General features: G+C 42.8%; 1 protein-coding gene across 1 annotated transcript in view; it reads left to right on the top strand.

The window, feature by feature from the left end:
• Positions 1-12,975: 12,975 nt before the first annotated feature.
• Positions 12,976-15,835, top strand: part of NECAB1 (N-terminal EF-hand calcium binding protein 1) — a 189,220-nt gene continuing 186,360 nt past the window's right edge. The window contains exon 1 of the mRNA XM_036932727.2: positions 12,976-13,312. Coding sequence (XP_036788622.1) covers positions 13,214-13,312 — 99 coding nt within the window. The 5' untranslated portion in view covers positions 12,976-13,213. The remainder of the gene's footprint in view (positions 13,313-15,835) is intronic.

Genomic DNA, 15,835 nt, shown 5'->3' with positions numbered 1-15,835 from the left:
GCATGTTGAAAATCAATGTTCTCCTCCCCCAACTCTGTTTCATATTAATCCTCTCTGACATGGGCTGCTTGTCATACTTCCTGGACACTAGGATCTGCCTGCTGGCCTCCACTCAAGCGTGCAGGTCTAGTTCTAACGTCCAGCCATCTCATCCGTCTCTCACTTCTACTCCTGCATGGGCAGAAGTGGACCTGCCTCTGGGGCGGTGCAGGGGAGTGTACTGTGCTCTCTGTGCTTGGGAACTAATAGTGTTATGAAGCCAGAGCCAGCTGGAGATTATAAGAAGCTTCAAAAACCACTTGTCATTTCATTTATTCAACATCAGTGCTTTAGAATATATTTTTATTGCATCACTGTCTCCTTTTACAACTGAGTATCATTTTCAAGCAGGATTTGTTCCTGTCATATGAAATGATAAATTTGTACATTGGGAACTGCAAATCTAATTACTCATGCTTTATGTAAGAAAATTAAATTATTTCTTTGAGATTATTGACAATATTTAATATTATAAATTCTATTGAGATGTAGAAGAAGAATTCTAAGATTCACACTAAATCTTGCAAAATAGGTTCATTGATCTGAGGAGGTAACCAAAAAGAGGAAGCACATGAACTAGGCTTGAAGGCTGCCTCCAGGTCTCCCTGCCACAACCCCACTGAGATGTGTGATCAGGGAGAACAGACAGTTGGACAGGCTAGAGAAAATATGGAGATGAAAGAAGCAAAGGGGTGGGGATAGGGTTAGTGTGAGGAATACCTACGGTCTAGTTTGAAAAGTACTCAAAATCAATGGCTATGAAGATAGTATAGAGACACATCTCTGGAAGTCCTTGAATGATGGGTTTTCGATGTATCTTTGCTTCAGCCTTGTTTCTCCAGAGTTAAATATTAAATGAATTCATATATGGTAATACCATAGGATATGTTATGGGTTATTGATAAACATACCAAACTTTTGCAGTTAGAGTCACATTGGACCTATCAGACCCAGAATGGAAATTCTTCCATTCCTATTTATAACAAGTGCCATCATATCATCATTTAAACATCTCTCTTGATGTGAAATGTTTAAAGACTCTAAGTTTGAAATATTTCTGATTGTAAAATAGTATATAATCATTACAAAAATTTTAAATTTTAAATACAAGAAAATACTAAGAAAAAAAACTGAAGTCACTTGAAATATTTCCACCCAGATGAAATGGCCATTAATAATATATATTTTAGTAACCTATCTTTCCAATATCTCTAGGCTTACACACACATGCACACAAAATCACATTCTCTTTACATAATTATATATACAATACTATATATTGTTTTAAACTGATTTGATGTAAGTTGTATAAAAATAAGGGGTTCATAAAACATGTTGCATGTTACAATGAATGTACAGTGTACATCTGTATTGATCCAGTGTATATCTTCCCCAAATGTTCCTGGCCCTGCTGGCCTGCCAGGCCCTCAGCTGCTCTCTCTGTGGAGCTCAGTGGAGGGCCGGGCAGCCTTGTACTAGCCCCATCTCCTAGCCCGGTGGGCTGTCTCAGACTCCTCCGAAGAGGAGAGTCATGGAGTGTAAAGGGAGCTTTGCCATGGCTGCTGCTGCCCCAGCCAGATTCAAAGGGCCCCTCGGAGGTGCTGAGTCTTCTCACCACGTTCCAACTCAGAACAGAGCCCTGGGGTGCTGCATGAGAGGCATGGGATCTGACTTCCCTGGGCTGTCTGGAGGAACCCAGCAGGATAGCCTGGAAGTAAGGGAGTGCTTAATAGTCAGACACGGTGGGGGGGGAGGGGGAGAGTAGCAGAGGAGGGAGACTCACCAGGGAAAGTCAGAAGGTGGAGAAGAGATGACGGATGAGTTTCCCTCCTCCTCCCTCCAACGCAGGGGAGTTCCCAGATGCCGGCGGGCTGCACAGCCAGGCCAGAGAAATGTAGCATGAGCCAGGGACTGGCTGTATTTTCTTTTGAAACTGTGGCCACCTCACTTTTGCCGGGTTTCCCTTTTCCATCATTTTTGCTGCTCTGGGCTCGTAGCTCCCACTGAAGCTGGACCGCGTGACCTCTGCCTCAGAATATTTCCGAGGCAGTGTGGGTCGGGGCATTATCTTTGTTGTGTCTGCTTGTCCCCTTAGGGAAAAGTCCTGGAGGTAAAACTACTAGGCTGAAGGGCATAAACATTTTAACTTTAATACAAGTTTCCTACCTACCTTCCACAGAGATTGAATTAGTTTACCCGCCCCCTCCCATCAACTGAATGCTAATTTCTTTTCGAGGCAGAAATCCATGGACTTTAAAATGAATTCTTTTTGCTCACCTTTAATCTTTTTTTGGCTTTTGCTGAAATTAACATTAAATTGGTGCTTTTTCTGAAAGAAAAGTTCAATGGCACACTGCCGTTCAGTAGGGAGAAATGCTCAAGTGGTATACTGTAACATTTTTGTTATTTGCCAGTTGTCCTCATGGGTTGTTCCCATGAAAGAAACCAATATATAACTATTAGTTCCTAAACAGTTAAATAAAACTTACTTAAATGTTCCTTTTTTATATGAGGTGCTGATTGCTTAATTTTTAATTTTAAAAGAATAGAATGAACAGGCAATTTATCATGTCACAGATTTCTATTCATCAGTGCTTACCAAGCCACTACAGTGCATTAGGTGCTTAAAACACAGTAGAAAAAAAAGCCAGTTACACTGGTCTCTGCCACTTGGGGGTTAAAGTCCACAGACATGACAACAGAGAGTTTGCACAGTTCTATTGTCTTGGAGATGTAGAAAGGCTGTCTTAAGGCTTCCCAGGGGAAGTGAGCTCCAAATTGAAACCCAAAGAATGAATGGTTGCTGGAGAGGCAAAAGCACTGAAGTCAGGAACTGGAGGAAGTGTGTGTGTGTGTGTGTGTGTGTGTGTGTGTGTGTGTGTGTGTACACATGAATTTATGAGTGTGTATCCGGAAGGTGGGCTCATGGGAAGAGATGAAACTGGATTCTACAGGGTCTTGAGAACAATACAAAGGTCTCATTTGGACTAATAGCCACTGACTATTTCTGAGTAGGGGAAAAAAAAGGATTTATTTCTAGGATCATTGTTCTGAGTGTGGGCTGTAGCATTATTAGGGGTAGCAAGTTTTCCAGGAAGAGGCTCTAACTTCAGAGGTGAGGTGCTACAGAGGTGAGTTAGGGCAGAAATGCAGACAAGTGGAGGACTCTGGTTTCTAGGGCTATATATATGTGGGAATGCATAGACCTGGTGAATGGCTGGCTTTGTGAGGAAGGGGTGAAAGGAGTCAAGGGTGTTTCCTATTCTTTAAAAAAAAGATTAAAAATTTTCATCAAAGCACTTCCTATTCTTTTGCTCCTATTCGAAAAGAGCTATGAAGAGATTTATGTAACTGTTTATTACATAAATTAATGATGATTAACTTTAATTGAGCAACTATTTTGAGCCAGGCATGGAATAGTCTATTTAATCCTCATGAGGGAAGTGGTACCATTCCTAGTCTGAGCTGCAGAAGCTGAAGCGTGGCGACAGTAAATAACTCGCCTAAGCCCATACTGTCAAAAGTGGAAGGGCCTATGCATGACCCACCTCTCTCTCGGTGTCTGACGTTATTATCATGATGTCTATTAGCAGAAATGAAAGAGAACCCAGTGAAGTTAGGAAATTCTTTTAAACCGAAAGCAGTTTTGCTCATTGAAGACAGTTCATTCAAAAGATTTTTGAAAACCCAATATCTGAGAAATTAGGTGTCAGCTAAAGCTAATAGGGCAGTGCTTCACAATTACTTAGCTTTGGGTTTTTCCTTTTTGAAATATATTTGATATTGACAATTTTAAAAGTGTTATCCCTTTAAACCAAAACCTCCTCATTCCATTTTTTTTTTTCTAACAAATTAGAAGTTGGGAAGGAAATTGGAAGGAGGAAGTCACTGCTGTTGTTAAGCTCTGAGAATTTTCCTAAGTGTAATTCAGTCAGTAAATTGCTTTAGTAAATTAGACTCTGTTGAAAATGTTCCCTAAGATGTAAATAAAATGGTGTATTTTATATGGTACTTATTAGGATTGAGTCCACTTAACTCAAGGAGATACTACAGTCCAAAAGGAATTAGTTTTCTTCATAAAAAATAAGAGGTGAACATGGTGGGTTGTGAAATGTCAACTAGAACAGCTATATGATTAGATTATGGCTTCCAATTCTCCTGCAGTGAGAAGTGTAAGCTTAATAAGTCTAGTAAAAAATCACTTTTGAAAAACTATTTCAAACAGCCTTGGCTCACTCACAGATGAGGTTCTGTTTTGGAGAAATTGTTGTCAATCTGTTCTTACATATTTCCCTAATTAGAGGCTAATTTGCACTTTTAAAGGGAAATGTCAAATGCATTTGGAAGCTCCTGTTCAAATATCAAAGAGCAATCCAGAGCGGATAAGCATAAGGTGAAACTGGGCCCTTTTCACCCCTCTCTGTAATTGTGAGCATGTAAAGAAAGTTGTCGCAAGGGCAGAGATCGCCAGGTGAGGAATGGGCACATTTGCAGTGTTGGTGATCTCTTTACACATCTGTGAAGTTGGTAAGTTCAGAGTGCTGCACACGTCACGATGACCCTACTGTGCACTGGTTACTGGCTTATGAGACCAGTGCCACTGAACGCTTCCTCTGAGTGAGGGCAGTGCTAAGTGCTGGGGACACAGTGAGGAGCAAAACATTCAGTCTTCCCAGAGAGTGCTTGCAGCCATGAAATTCTCAACCCCACAAAAATCTTACAAAGTGGCTGTTAAGGCTCAGACAGGTCAAGTGGCTTGCTGACAGAGAGCTGGGTTTGGCGCCCTCCCCCAATTCCACCCCTCCTACACTCTCTCATACCAGCTCCACAGGTATTTGGTGACATGCCCAGGAGTTCATTGCAAGATCCCTGAATGTCCACATTTATCTGAAGAGCCCAAGTCAGAAAGGAAGGAGCCTGTTTCTAGGAACTGGATAAAACCCTTGGGCATCTGCTCAGAGTTTTCAGGTCCCCGATCCCACCTCCCTAGAAACCTGTGAAGGTTTGAATAATGTAGATGCTTATTAAAATTATAATAGCTATTTCCAGTATTCTCTGACAGTGAAGTGGTAGCTAAGTTCATCAGTGTTTAACCTCTCTCTCTCTTTGCAGGGTGGGGAGCCCCACCGTGTTTCCCTAAGCACATCCTTTGCTGCTTGGTGACCTGGGCATCTGTGCTCAGCTCAGCAGCTAATGTTTATGACTCTCCCAGATCTCGAGGTCCCTCTGCTTTGTATCTGATCTTCTTATCATCAATTCTTGTAATTGGGTATTATGACAGGGAGCAAGGAATTCTCTTACTCCAAAGCCTATGTTAAGGGTAAGATTTATTTAATCTTTCCTTCTTTTACTCCTTCATTCCACATTTATTGAGTGCCCATCATGTGTCTAGCAATTCACCCGACACAAGATTTGTATGACAAATGTAGTTCTTAATCTCTAGCGTCTCGAGCAACTCATCTAGCATCTCAGACAGGCAGGCAGGATACTAAAAAATTGCTTTTTAAAAAATGTGATAAGGGACATGGAAGGCTTAGGCAGAGAGTGCTATGGAAACAAGGAGGAGGGAAAACCATCCCAGCCCTGAGAATTGGTGAGAAAGGGAGGCTCTTCAGGAGAGGAAAAGATGTCTGAGCTGCTTTTTAAAACCCACCCAAATGATGGGCAGGCCAATTAAAGAAGACCATGTATTCTAGGCAGAGAATGCCACGGGCAACAGTCCAAGAGCTGGGAGAGCCATACATATTCAAGGATCTGCAAGTAATGATAAATAACCATAATTTTGTGCCATTATTTTTGTGCAAGGTACCATGCTAAGTGTTTTACATGCATTATTTAGCTGACTCCTCAGCTAAACTATGTGCAGTAGGTAGCATTCTTATTTTATTTAAGAGTAGAGAAAAAAAGAAGCCAAGCCATATGCCTTGGTATTATTCAAAGATAATAAGAAGCTAGGCTGGGATTTGAGCCCAGGTATTTTAGATACCAGAATTTGTCTGCTTAACTATTCTATTCCAGTCCAGTAATTCTGCATGGCCAGGATGTTGAGGCTGGGGGGAAGGCAAAGGAAGAATGGCCAGAGAGGACACAGCAGAGGTGATTTCATCTGGAGGAGCCTCTGAAGGATTTTATGCAAGTGTATGCTATGCTTAGATGTGCATTTTAGAAGGTTCACTCTAAAACTGGAAAATGTGAAGGATGGGTTTGAGGGAGGACAGCCTGAGGCATGGAAACCAGGCAGGTGGCTGCGGCACTGCTCCAGGTGAGGGGCGACAGTTTTCTGGTACTCCTGTCAGGGCAGTGAGGATGGAGGGCAGAGGGTGGGCTCCATGGTAACCCTTGCAACTGACTGGATGGGGGTGAGGATAGGATAGAGGCAATGTGGGAAGGAGTCTAAGGTTATTCCTGAGTTTCTTTTTTGGATGAATAGATGAAGGATGACATTGCTCAATAACATATAGAAGTCAGGATAATGATGAGAAAATGATGAATTCATTTTCAGACATGTTCAATTCCAAATGTCTAAGAAATAACCATAAGGAGATATGTACCATCCAGACTGAAATAAGCATCTCCAGGTGAGGGGAAAGGTCTGCTGGTTACAAAGTTATTAGCCTGTAGACCCATGGAAACCATGGGACTGGATAATGTCAACAAGCAGGGGAGAAAGAGAGAGAAAGAACAGGAGCAAAAAGGGAGGAAAAGGTGAACCAGGGGTACTATTTAGAAAATATTAACACTTAGAAGACTAGAAGAATTAGAAGATCCCATGGCGAAGACTAAACAGAGGAGGAGGAACATGCTCAGAAGGCAGGATAAGTGTTTCAAGGATGGAGCCATCATTGGTGTCTGGGGCTGTCGATAACAATCTTGTAGTAATAGTGATCACCTGCCTACCAGATCCTTATGTGCCAGATAGTATGCTCTTATGCATTTCATGGAAGTCTCTCTTGTCTTTATTTCACAGTTGCAAACAGCGGTGCTGGAGGGAACAGCAATGACTTTGACGAACACTGTCTCTCTGCCTGAGTATGCTAAGCCCTTTGCACACAGTGCCTCGGCCTCATTTCCACAGATGAGAAAGCTGGCTCCAGAGAAAGAGGAGCAAAGAGCCCACTGACTGTAGCACTGCCTGGGGCAGAGGGAAACAGTGGGTTAGGTGGGCTTGTTTGCTTTTTTGGGATAGAAGAAGTCTAAGTCGATTAAACCAACTTTGGAGTTTTATTTTACTCACACAGTAGCATAAGAGAAAAAAACTTATCCTCAGGGTAAAATATCTCATAGGGAAATAGCCATTACTGGCTAATCATTTTGGCCCATAGCACTTACTACTCTCGAGTCCCAATTGTACCATTAGCAATTATATAAATGGTTCGGCAGAACAGATACTAATGGGGAGCTGTGCCCCCCTCAATCCTCTTGATGCCCACTGCAAACCTCTTACTCTGTCTCATGGCATTGAAGTTATCTATTAAAATAGTGTCTCCTTAGGTCACATTTGTTCTGCAAGGTCAAGGACTAGTCTTTTCACTATTTCCCCAGCTGTGCCCATCAGTTGCCTGGCATGAAGCAGGCACTCAACAAATGTCTGAATAGAATTATTTTTTCTAACTAATTTTTCTTCCCAATGACTTAACAAATGGCTCTCTTTAACAGGAGAAATTTAGATTGAATTGACCAGTCAGAGTTCAAGCATCAAAAACTAAGTGTTAGTGACTTCAGAGTTTTCTAACTTAATTTTCTATAGTTCAGCCACTTTTTTTTCCTCAAAAAATAAAACGAACTACCATAAGATCAAGCGACCCCATTTCTGGGTATTTATCCAAAAGAAATGAACACAGGATCTCTAAGAGGCTTCTGCACTTTCATGTTCACTGCAGCATTAGGCACACTACCCTGGACAGGGAAACAACCTGAGAGTCTGCGGATGGATGGGTGGATGGATGGATGAAGAAAATCTGGTACAGATACACGATGGAACATCATTTGCCAGGAGAAAGGATGAATCCTGCCATTTGTCAACGTGGCTGGACCTTGAAGGCATGCCTGGTATCACTTACATATGGAATCTTTAAAAAAAAAAAAAAAAGCCAAACACATAGAAACAGTAGAAAAGTGGTTTCCAGAGGCTGTGAAGTGGGGGAAATAGTGAGAGGTTGATAAAAAGGTATAAACTTCCAGCTATAAGTTGAATAAGTGAGGATCTAATATAAAATAAGGTAACTATAGTTGATAACACTGAATTATATTGTACTTAAATGTACACACACACACACCCCAAATAATATTTTGTAAGATGCCCAGGTTCCTTAGGAAGTGAATAGGAAGACTGGAGATCAGGCTTGGAGGACAAGGCTGCCAAAACCACAGCCAGAGCTCCCTTACCATTATGGTTAAGTTGCTTCAGAGGCTCTACTGGCATGGAGGCCAACTCGAAACTACTCTGCTTTTACCCTCTGCCCTTAATAAACTTCCCTTTCTGTCCCCTGATCCAGATTTAATGTTCCAAGGAAAACATCCTGTCAGCCAAGCCTAGATCTCAGTCTCTGCTCCAGCCACCCGGGGACAGGGAGAGGGGCCATCTTCCCTCCTCAGAAGAGGTGCATCCTGCCCCGATCAGGACCCTCCCCTGGGGACAGGTCCCTAGATGAGGAGGAAGATTTGGATCTTACACTGCCAAAGCAACAAAAAGGTCCACTAAGCTGACTGAAAGGATTCTGAATCATTGTGTCCAAGGATAACCTTCTACAGAATTTTGAAAATATAAATAAGGTAGATTACTGTGTCTGAAATGATTTAGATAACATTTTTTCCATGAAGTAGAGATGGATTGAAATACAATATATTCCTGCACAGCTATCATCTCCTAAACTGCTAGAAATACCTTTGGTGTCAGAGTCTTGTCATCAGAAACCTGAAAGCTGAAATCTAGAATTTATTTTGTAATTCTTTTTCCCCCCAGGATCTTGCTACAAAGAAGTTGGTAAAAAGATGCATTTCCTCCCTTAGGTCAGCTGTGTCCTGTTTGAGCCTGATAGTGTATACAGCCATGAAGCATCTGTGTTTCAGGAAAATAATGTGTGTAGAAACAGTTTTCAAAAATGCATGCTAATTAAAAAAAAAAAAAACTAAAAATATGTTTGGTTACCACTTTGTATAGCCTATTGAATTGGACTGTGAATGGAAATCTAATTGCCATCCATTTCTACTGGAGCCTTCTACGAACATTACATTTCCATTAAAAAGAGAAGTCAGCTATAGCATCGTGGTGTTCATGCTGAAATCATAAAAAAATTAATGACTAGTTGGTTGCTTAATAATTTATACTTTTTCTTTACAGACCATTAGAAGAAATAAACTAAGCCCCAGGTACAGAAAATATCATTTGTGTTAACTAAAGTAAAAGGAACATTTTGACTGAAGTGTTACAAATAACTCCCAGGTTTTGAATGATGACTACTCATTAGCCTCCTATTCTTCATTTATAATCAGAGAATGTCTTCTTCATCACCTGCTTTTGTTACTGTGGGATTGGCATATAAATATTACCACTAGCAGGGCTGAATTTAAGGGCTGAGAGATCCTCAGCTTGGGTTGAAGGGCCAGATTTGAACTGCACTTCTTGCAGAAAGATCTCTTCAATTCTCCATGCAGCCACAGGAACAAACAGTAATGTTTTTTTCTAAACTTGGTAACTTGATGATAGTGGTTAGTACCCCTCCTCTTTCTCCTCTTTCTGTTTTTTTTTTTTTTTTTTTGAGAGGGCATCTCTCATATTTATTGATCAAATGGTTGTTAACAACAATAAAATTCTGTATAGGGGACTCAACGCACAATCATTAATAAACCCCAAGCCTAATTCTCAACAGTCTCCAATGTTCTGAAGCATAACGAACAAGTTCTTACATGGTGAACAGTGCAAGGGCAGTCATATCACAGAAACTTTCGGTTTTGATCATGCATCATGAACTATAAACAATCAAGTCAGATATGATTATTAGTTTGATTTTTATACTTGATTTATATGTGAATCCCACATTTCTCCCTTATTATTATTATTATTATTATTATTTTAATAAAATGCTGAGTGGTAGGTAGATGCAAGATAAAGGTAGAAAACATAGTTTAGTGTTGTAAGAGGGCAAATGTAGATGATCAGGTCTGTGCCTATAGACTAAGTATCAATCCAAGCTAGACAAGGGCAACAAAACATCCACCGATGCAGATTTCTCTCAAAACAGGGGGGGTGAGGTTTTAAGTCTCACCTCTGTTGGTCCCCAATTTCTCACCTGATCGCCCCCCTGCGACTGTGCCTGTCTTAGGTTGTTCCTCCCTTGAGGAATCTTACCCATCTCTGGCTAACCAGTCATCTTCCGGGGCCATACAGGCTCCTCTTTCTGTTTTTATTTCTCCAGTGATTTGAATGACCAGTATCCATTTGGTAAATTGGCCAGTCTATTTTTTTAATGATTTGTATTTTCTTTTGATGAGCAGTTGTCCAAGAGAAGGGGTTCTTCCAGCAGTTCAGATCATGAGATTTGCAGTTAACGTAGTAAAAGCACATGAAGATGCCAGATTACTTCTAAGGCACAGCTTCTGTCAATATCTGCCTTAAGTCTAATGTCTCTGATGCCCAGTTAATTAAGTCCAGAGTTCTATCCCTGGACTTCAAGTGCCTTCACTCCATTGCCTCTGTCTGTCTTCTGATTTATTTATTCTACTGTTTCCCTGTATCGACAGTAGAGACAGTGGTTCTTAATCCTGGCTGCACATCAAAATTATCTGGGAAATTTGAAGAAACACTGATGCCGAGAGCCCACTGTACACTAATTGAATATGAATCTGGGGATAAAGCATTAATTTGTTATTCTGTTTTGGGGATTTTTTTAAAAGCTCCTTATTTTGGTTATTTATTGTTATAAAAACCAACCACCCCAAGACTAATTTGTATAAAAAAGCAACCATTTTATTATGTCCCAAATTCTGTGGGTCAAGAAGGTACACAGCACTGATGGTGTGTCTCTGCTCTGTGGTGTTTGGGGTCTTGGCTGAGATAACACAAATGGCTAGCCTGTCTCAAACAGCTAAGTGCTGGAATCATCTGGAGGCTTCTTTACTCACTTTACTGCCACTTAGGCTGAGATGACTCACAGGCTGTGCTCAGCTTGTACTGTCAGCCAGTGTCTACACGTGCTTCTCCGTGTAGCTTGTGCTTCCTCGGAGCATGGTGGCTCAAGGAAGACAGATTTCCTGTAAGAAGCCCAGGGCTCCAGGAACAAATATCCCACTGAGCATCAGAAGGCACATAGCGTCACTTTCGCTGTTTTATTTGTGGAAGCAGTAGTCGTAGTCATTCAGATTCAGGGGGAAGAGTCCCACCTCTCTATAAGGACTTGTATGTGGCTATACTCCCCTGCTAATTCCAACGTACAGCCAGAGTTGGGAACAGCTGGATCCATTTCTTGTGACACTGATCTACAGAGCAGGGCTGGGACTTGAATGAAGTTAATTGAGACACCTCAGGTGCACAAATTAAGGAGGTAGTCACTTGTGGTCCTACAAGTGCCGGGGAGCACTTCCTTAGCTTTTGTGCCCAAGAAGGCTTCCTGGCCTAATCCTAATCCTAATCCTGGCACTGCTAGAATGCTTGTATATGAATCATGGGTGGAGGGAGACTTAGATTCCTGAGTCTCATGCTTTGATATTCTGATTCAGTAAGCCCAGATGGGGACTGGGAGTCTGTGTGTTCACAAAGAATCCCAGGGAACTGCTTTCAGATTCCATGTGCTCTCCTGGTGCCATGCCTTCACTCATGCTGTTCCCTCTGCCTGTAATATCTTCCTTCTACTTCTATCAGCTACGTGGTATCTATTAATTTTAAAGTCCATTTCAAATACATCCCCTTTTATCAAGCCTTTCTTGGTCCTGACAGCCAGATTATAAACCTAAGAAGCCCACAGCATGTTTCATATACCATAAGACACTCACATTTTGTCCTGTATCGTGGTTGCCTGTGAACTTTTAAAAAGAACATATTCTCTTAGGAGGCCAAAAAATGGACATCTGGATCCTTTCCTATTAATTCTTACAGTGAGAGTCTTGTTAAGACAAGGTACTATATTCTCTTTGATTCATTCTTGCTCCCAAATAGTTAACTTTGCAACCCACACAGCAACTGGCTTGCACCTTGCACATTTTAGATGCCCCATAAACAGTGGATATCTCCCCTGATGAAAGGCGAGATTACCATTTTTGCAGCCTTCTCAGAGCCCTCAAATATTGAATTACTACACTAGTTTAAATTCTTAAGCAAATATAGGGACTGCATCCTTCATTGTGATTTCAACTTTGAAGAACTTCTCCATAGCAAATGTTCTTTTGATGCTTACTCTATATTGAGTGAATCACACTGCCTTAGTGGATGGCACTATCACATTTAAGCCTCAGAATCCTTTGAGGTAAGCGCTATCATTGGGACCATTTTATTGATGAAGAAAACTGAGGCTTAAAGATTTGGCATTTTGCTAGATTGCAAGTTAGCAGAAGTAACTAAGGCCGGTTTCAAACCCAAACCTGGATTCCAAAACTGAATGATTAACCCCTGAACTGATGCGTTCTGTCCTGTAGCCCACCTGCCTTTGAGGAGTGGGGTGCAGTCAGGTATGCCTGCATGAAAAGCAACGTTGGCAAATCCCTCTGGATTCATAGTTTCCACCACGGGATGAGCGTCTTGTCTACGAGTTTCGGCTGCGCTGCACCGCCCGCTTCCATTTGCCCCACCTGACTGCACTTCCTCCTCCCTCGCAGCACCGGGGCGGACAGGGTCTCCAGGGTGGACCCCGCGGTGGCCAGTGGCAGTGAGCGGGGGGTCAGGGTCCGCTACCCGGGGAGGGGCGCGGCGCGTGGCCACGCGCAGGGAGGAGACCTTCCAGGCGCTGTCAGCCGGAGGAGGAGGAGGGCGGCGCGAGTTAGAGCGCGTGGGAGCGCGGAGGCCGGAGACGGGGACGGGAGCGCGAGCCCGGAGACGGAGGGAGGCGCGCAGAGCGGGCACCGCGGATCCAGCCCGGCGGCCGGCGCCGTGCGCTGAGGCGAGGCAGCAGCACGGCCGCGCCCCTGGCCCAGCCCGTGGGCCGCCCAGCCCCGCTCCCGCCCGCGGCCGCCAGGGCTCCCGAGGATGGAGGATTCCCGAGAGACGTCGTCGTCCTCCAACAATTCCTCGGAGGAGTTGAGCTCTTCTCTGCAGCTGTCCAAGGGCATGTCGATCTTCCTCGACGTAAGTAGCCAGGGAAGGAGTTCGATCTGTGGTCCCCGGCGTCTGTTCCCGTCCCCGGCAGGAGGGGGTGGCCCTGGTGCTGATCAGCGGGTTTGGCCCCCAGAAGACCGGAGAGAACTCCTCTCCCGCTGGGAATCCACCAAAGCAAACGCCGTATAAATGACCCGGCACTCAACTTGTACCCAGGGCTGCACACCTGCAGCTCGGGGCTTAGCAACCCTTAACGAATTACAAAGTTAAATTTTCCTAACAGTCTGCGTTTTGATAGGGGCTGATTGGTAATAAAACAGTCTCTGAATAAGGCGATTTTAAAGGGGCCTCAGGGGGAGGGCGAACACTGACCCAATTCCTGTCTAATGTGCCCATTTGCAACCCGGACCTCGCTGATGCCCTAGGGCTGTCGGGCAAGCAGTGGAGATGGCCATGCCCCCCCATCCTCCCCCGTCCCCCAGGAAAACAACGGCTTTGAAAACACGTTTGTTTGTTTGTCTTTTTACAGAGGTAGCCGAAATCCCTTTGATGATGATTCTTTTTTCACTGCCACCTCCTATTATTCCGTTTTTCTTCTCCCTGTGCCTCTCCCCGTGGTAATTACTATTATTGTCATCATCGATGCTGGCTTTGGACTGTCCTCCCGTTGGTCCTCCTCCTCACTTCGGTATTGATCTCTTCCTCCATTTCTCTGATGTGATGATCATTCTTTTCATCCCTTCTTTGACTTTCTCTGTTATTTTTCTGCCCTCATGCTGTGGTTACTGCCTTTATAGCATTTTATTTATTTATTTCTCAATTTTGCTTTATCTCCCTTCTTGCTGTTTCTGGTTTTGTTTTGTTTTGTTTTTTTTGTTTTTGTTTTTTGTTTTCAGTCTGTTGCCAGCTCTTTCCTCTGCCTGTAGGGTTGGTGGTTTTCCTGCCCCTCAGTCTCCTTGTCAAGCTCCCAGCTCTCCCAGACCCTCCGTTGTGACATTCACGCTGTCCCTCGAGGTAGATTCTGGCTCAGCAGGGACAGTTCTGGCAGCTGCTTGCTTAGGCATGGCAGAAAATGGACAGAGGGCATTGAGGAGGACCGTGTGCTGTCTCTACCCTTCTCTCAGTTATCACTTCTGATTAAAATAGAAGTGAAGGGGGACAGGGGTCAAATACATGTATTGTGGAGCAATGAAAATAGGAGGAAATAAAATTGTTCGTATCACAGTGGTGAGGAAGAGATAATGACGATAAGCAGGGGAGGGGCGTGTCAGTGAGGAGCCCTCCCAGGTTTATTTTGAATGGATTAGCTGGAATCCTTTAACTGGGAGAGAAACTCCTATTGCTAACTAAACCTGGTCTAAGGCAAATGGTATAGATAAGGTTCAACAGTGTCTCCACCTGGGGATCCAGGCATTCTGGGCTGGCCATCTTCCCAGCAAAACAGGAGTGTCTGATACCCATTCCTTCACTCAATAGGATATTTCTTCATGAGAGCACAGCTCTGCTTGGCTTTGGGTCAGATGATGTTATTGGGGCTAATGGTGTAACTGTTAGATGTTTTTCCTTGTAAGTCCTGTCATTCAGGGCCATAAGCCCTTGAGGAGCTGAGCTGAGAGAAGGAGGAGGCACACAGCACACCGGGGAAGGAAACCCTCAGGAGTAGTCAGGGCCCTGGAAAACCGGGTCTGTTTCGAGGTGAATGGCTAAGCTGCTATGAAGCTGATTCAAAGAAGGAGGGCAAGCGGGGAGTTTCCATTCATTCTGACCTGATCTTCACTTTATCCACCAAGGATATCAAGTGTTGCCCTGTGACTTTTTTAAAGCAGTAAATAAATCCTTGTATACTGTGGAGATAAATGGGTTGAGCTATATAAATGGAAGTCTTCCTCACCGATACATACACCAGTCTTGGCCTAAGAGTTCAAACTGCTATTTTTTAAAAAAAGAAAAAAGAGTAATTCAAATCTTATTCATTATTATATATGCACAATTGTTGCCAAGTTCTGCAAATAAACAGCATCAGGTCTCTGTCATGAAGGAATGTGTCCTCTCTGAATAGAACACCCTTACCTTCTATTTCTAGAATGTAACAATAAAAATATAAAGCTGATTTCACATGAGAGGTGTTGACATGCTTGTTTGCCAGGAAAATGCCAGAATCTGTTTTAAAAAAAAAAACCAAAACAAAACCCTGCCATTGGATTTTATCTCAAATAGAAAAGATTTTGTTTACACTTTTCTCTGAGATATTTTGTGAAAAATCTAGCACTCTGGTGAAATATGTGATCTGAAAAAGGATTTATTACTTGGGGATTTTTGAATTATTCATTCCTGAATCATGTTGCTTTTAGCAAAAATAAAATGTGAAATATAAATACATAATTTATTTGATTAATTTTAACATTCTAGTAGCATTGCTAAGAAAAATTGTTTTTTAAATTCTATGTAGATTATAGTAAGTAGGTGATAGATGTTCCCTCATCCAAAGAGGAACAGAAATGAAGCCAATTAGAGGCTTCTGCATCACACAGATGAATTTCCAACTCTGAGGAA

This window comes from Manis pentadactyla, chromosome 3 (genome assembly GCF_030020395.1).
Source record: "Manis pentadactyla isolate mManPen7 chromosome 3, mManPen7.hap1, whole genome shotgun sequence".
In the NCBI taxonomy this organism is placed as follows: Eukaryota; Metazoa; Chordata; class Mammalia; order Pholidota; family Manidae; genus Manis; species Manis pentadactyla.
The sequence above is the reverse complement of the archived record's forward strand: the minus strand, read 5'-3'. Positions and strand labels throughout refer to the sequence as shown.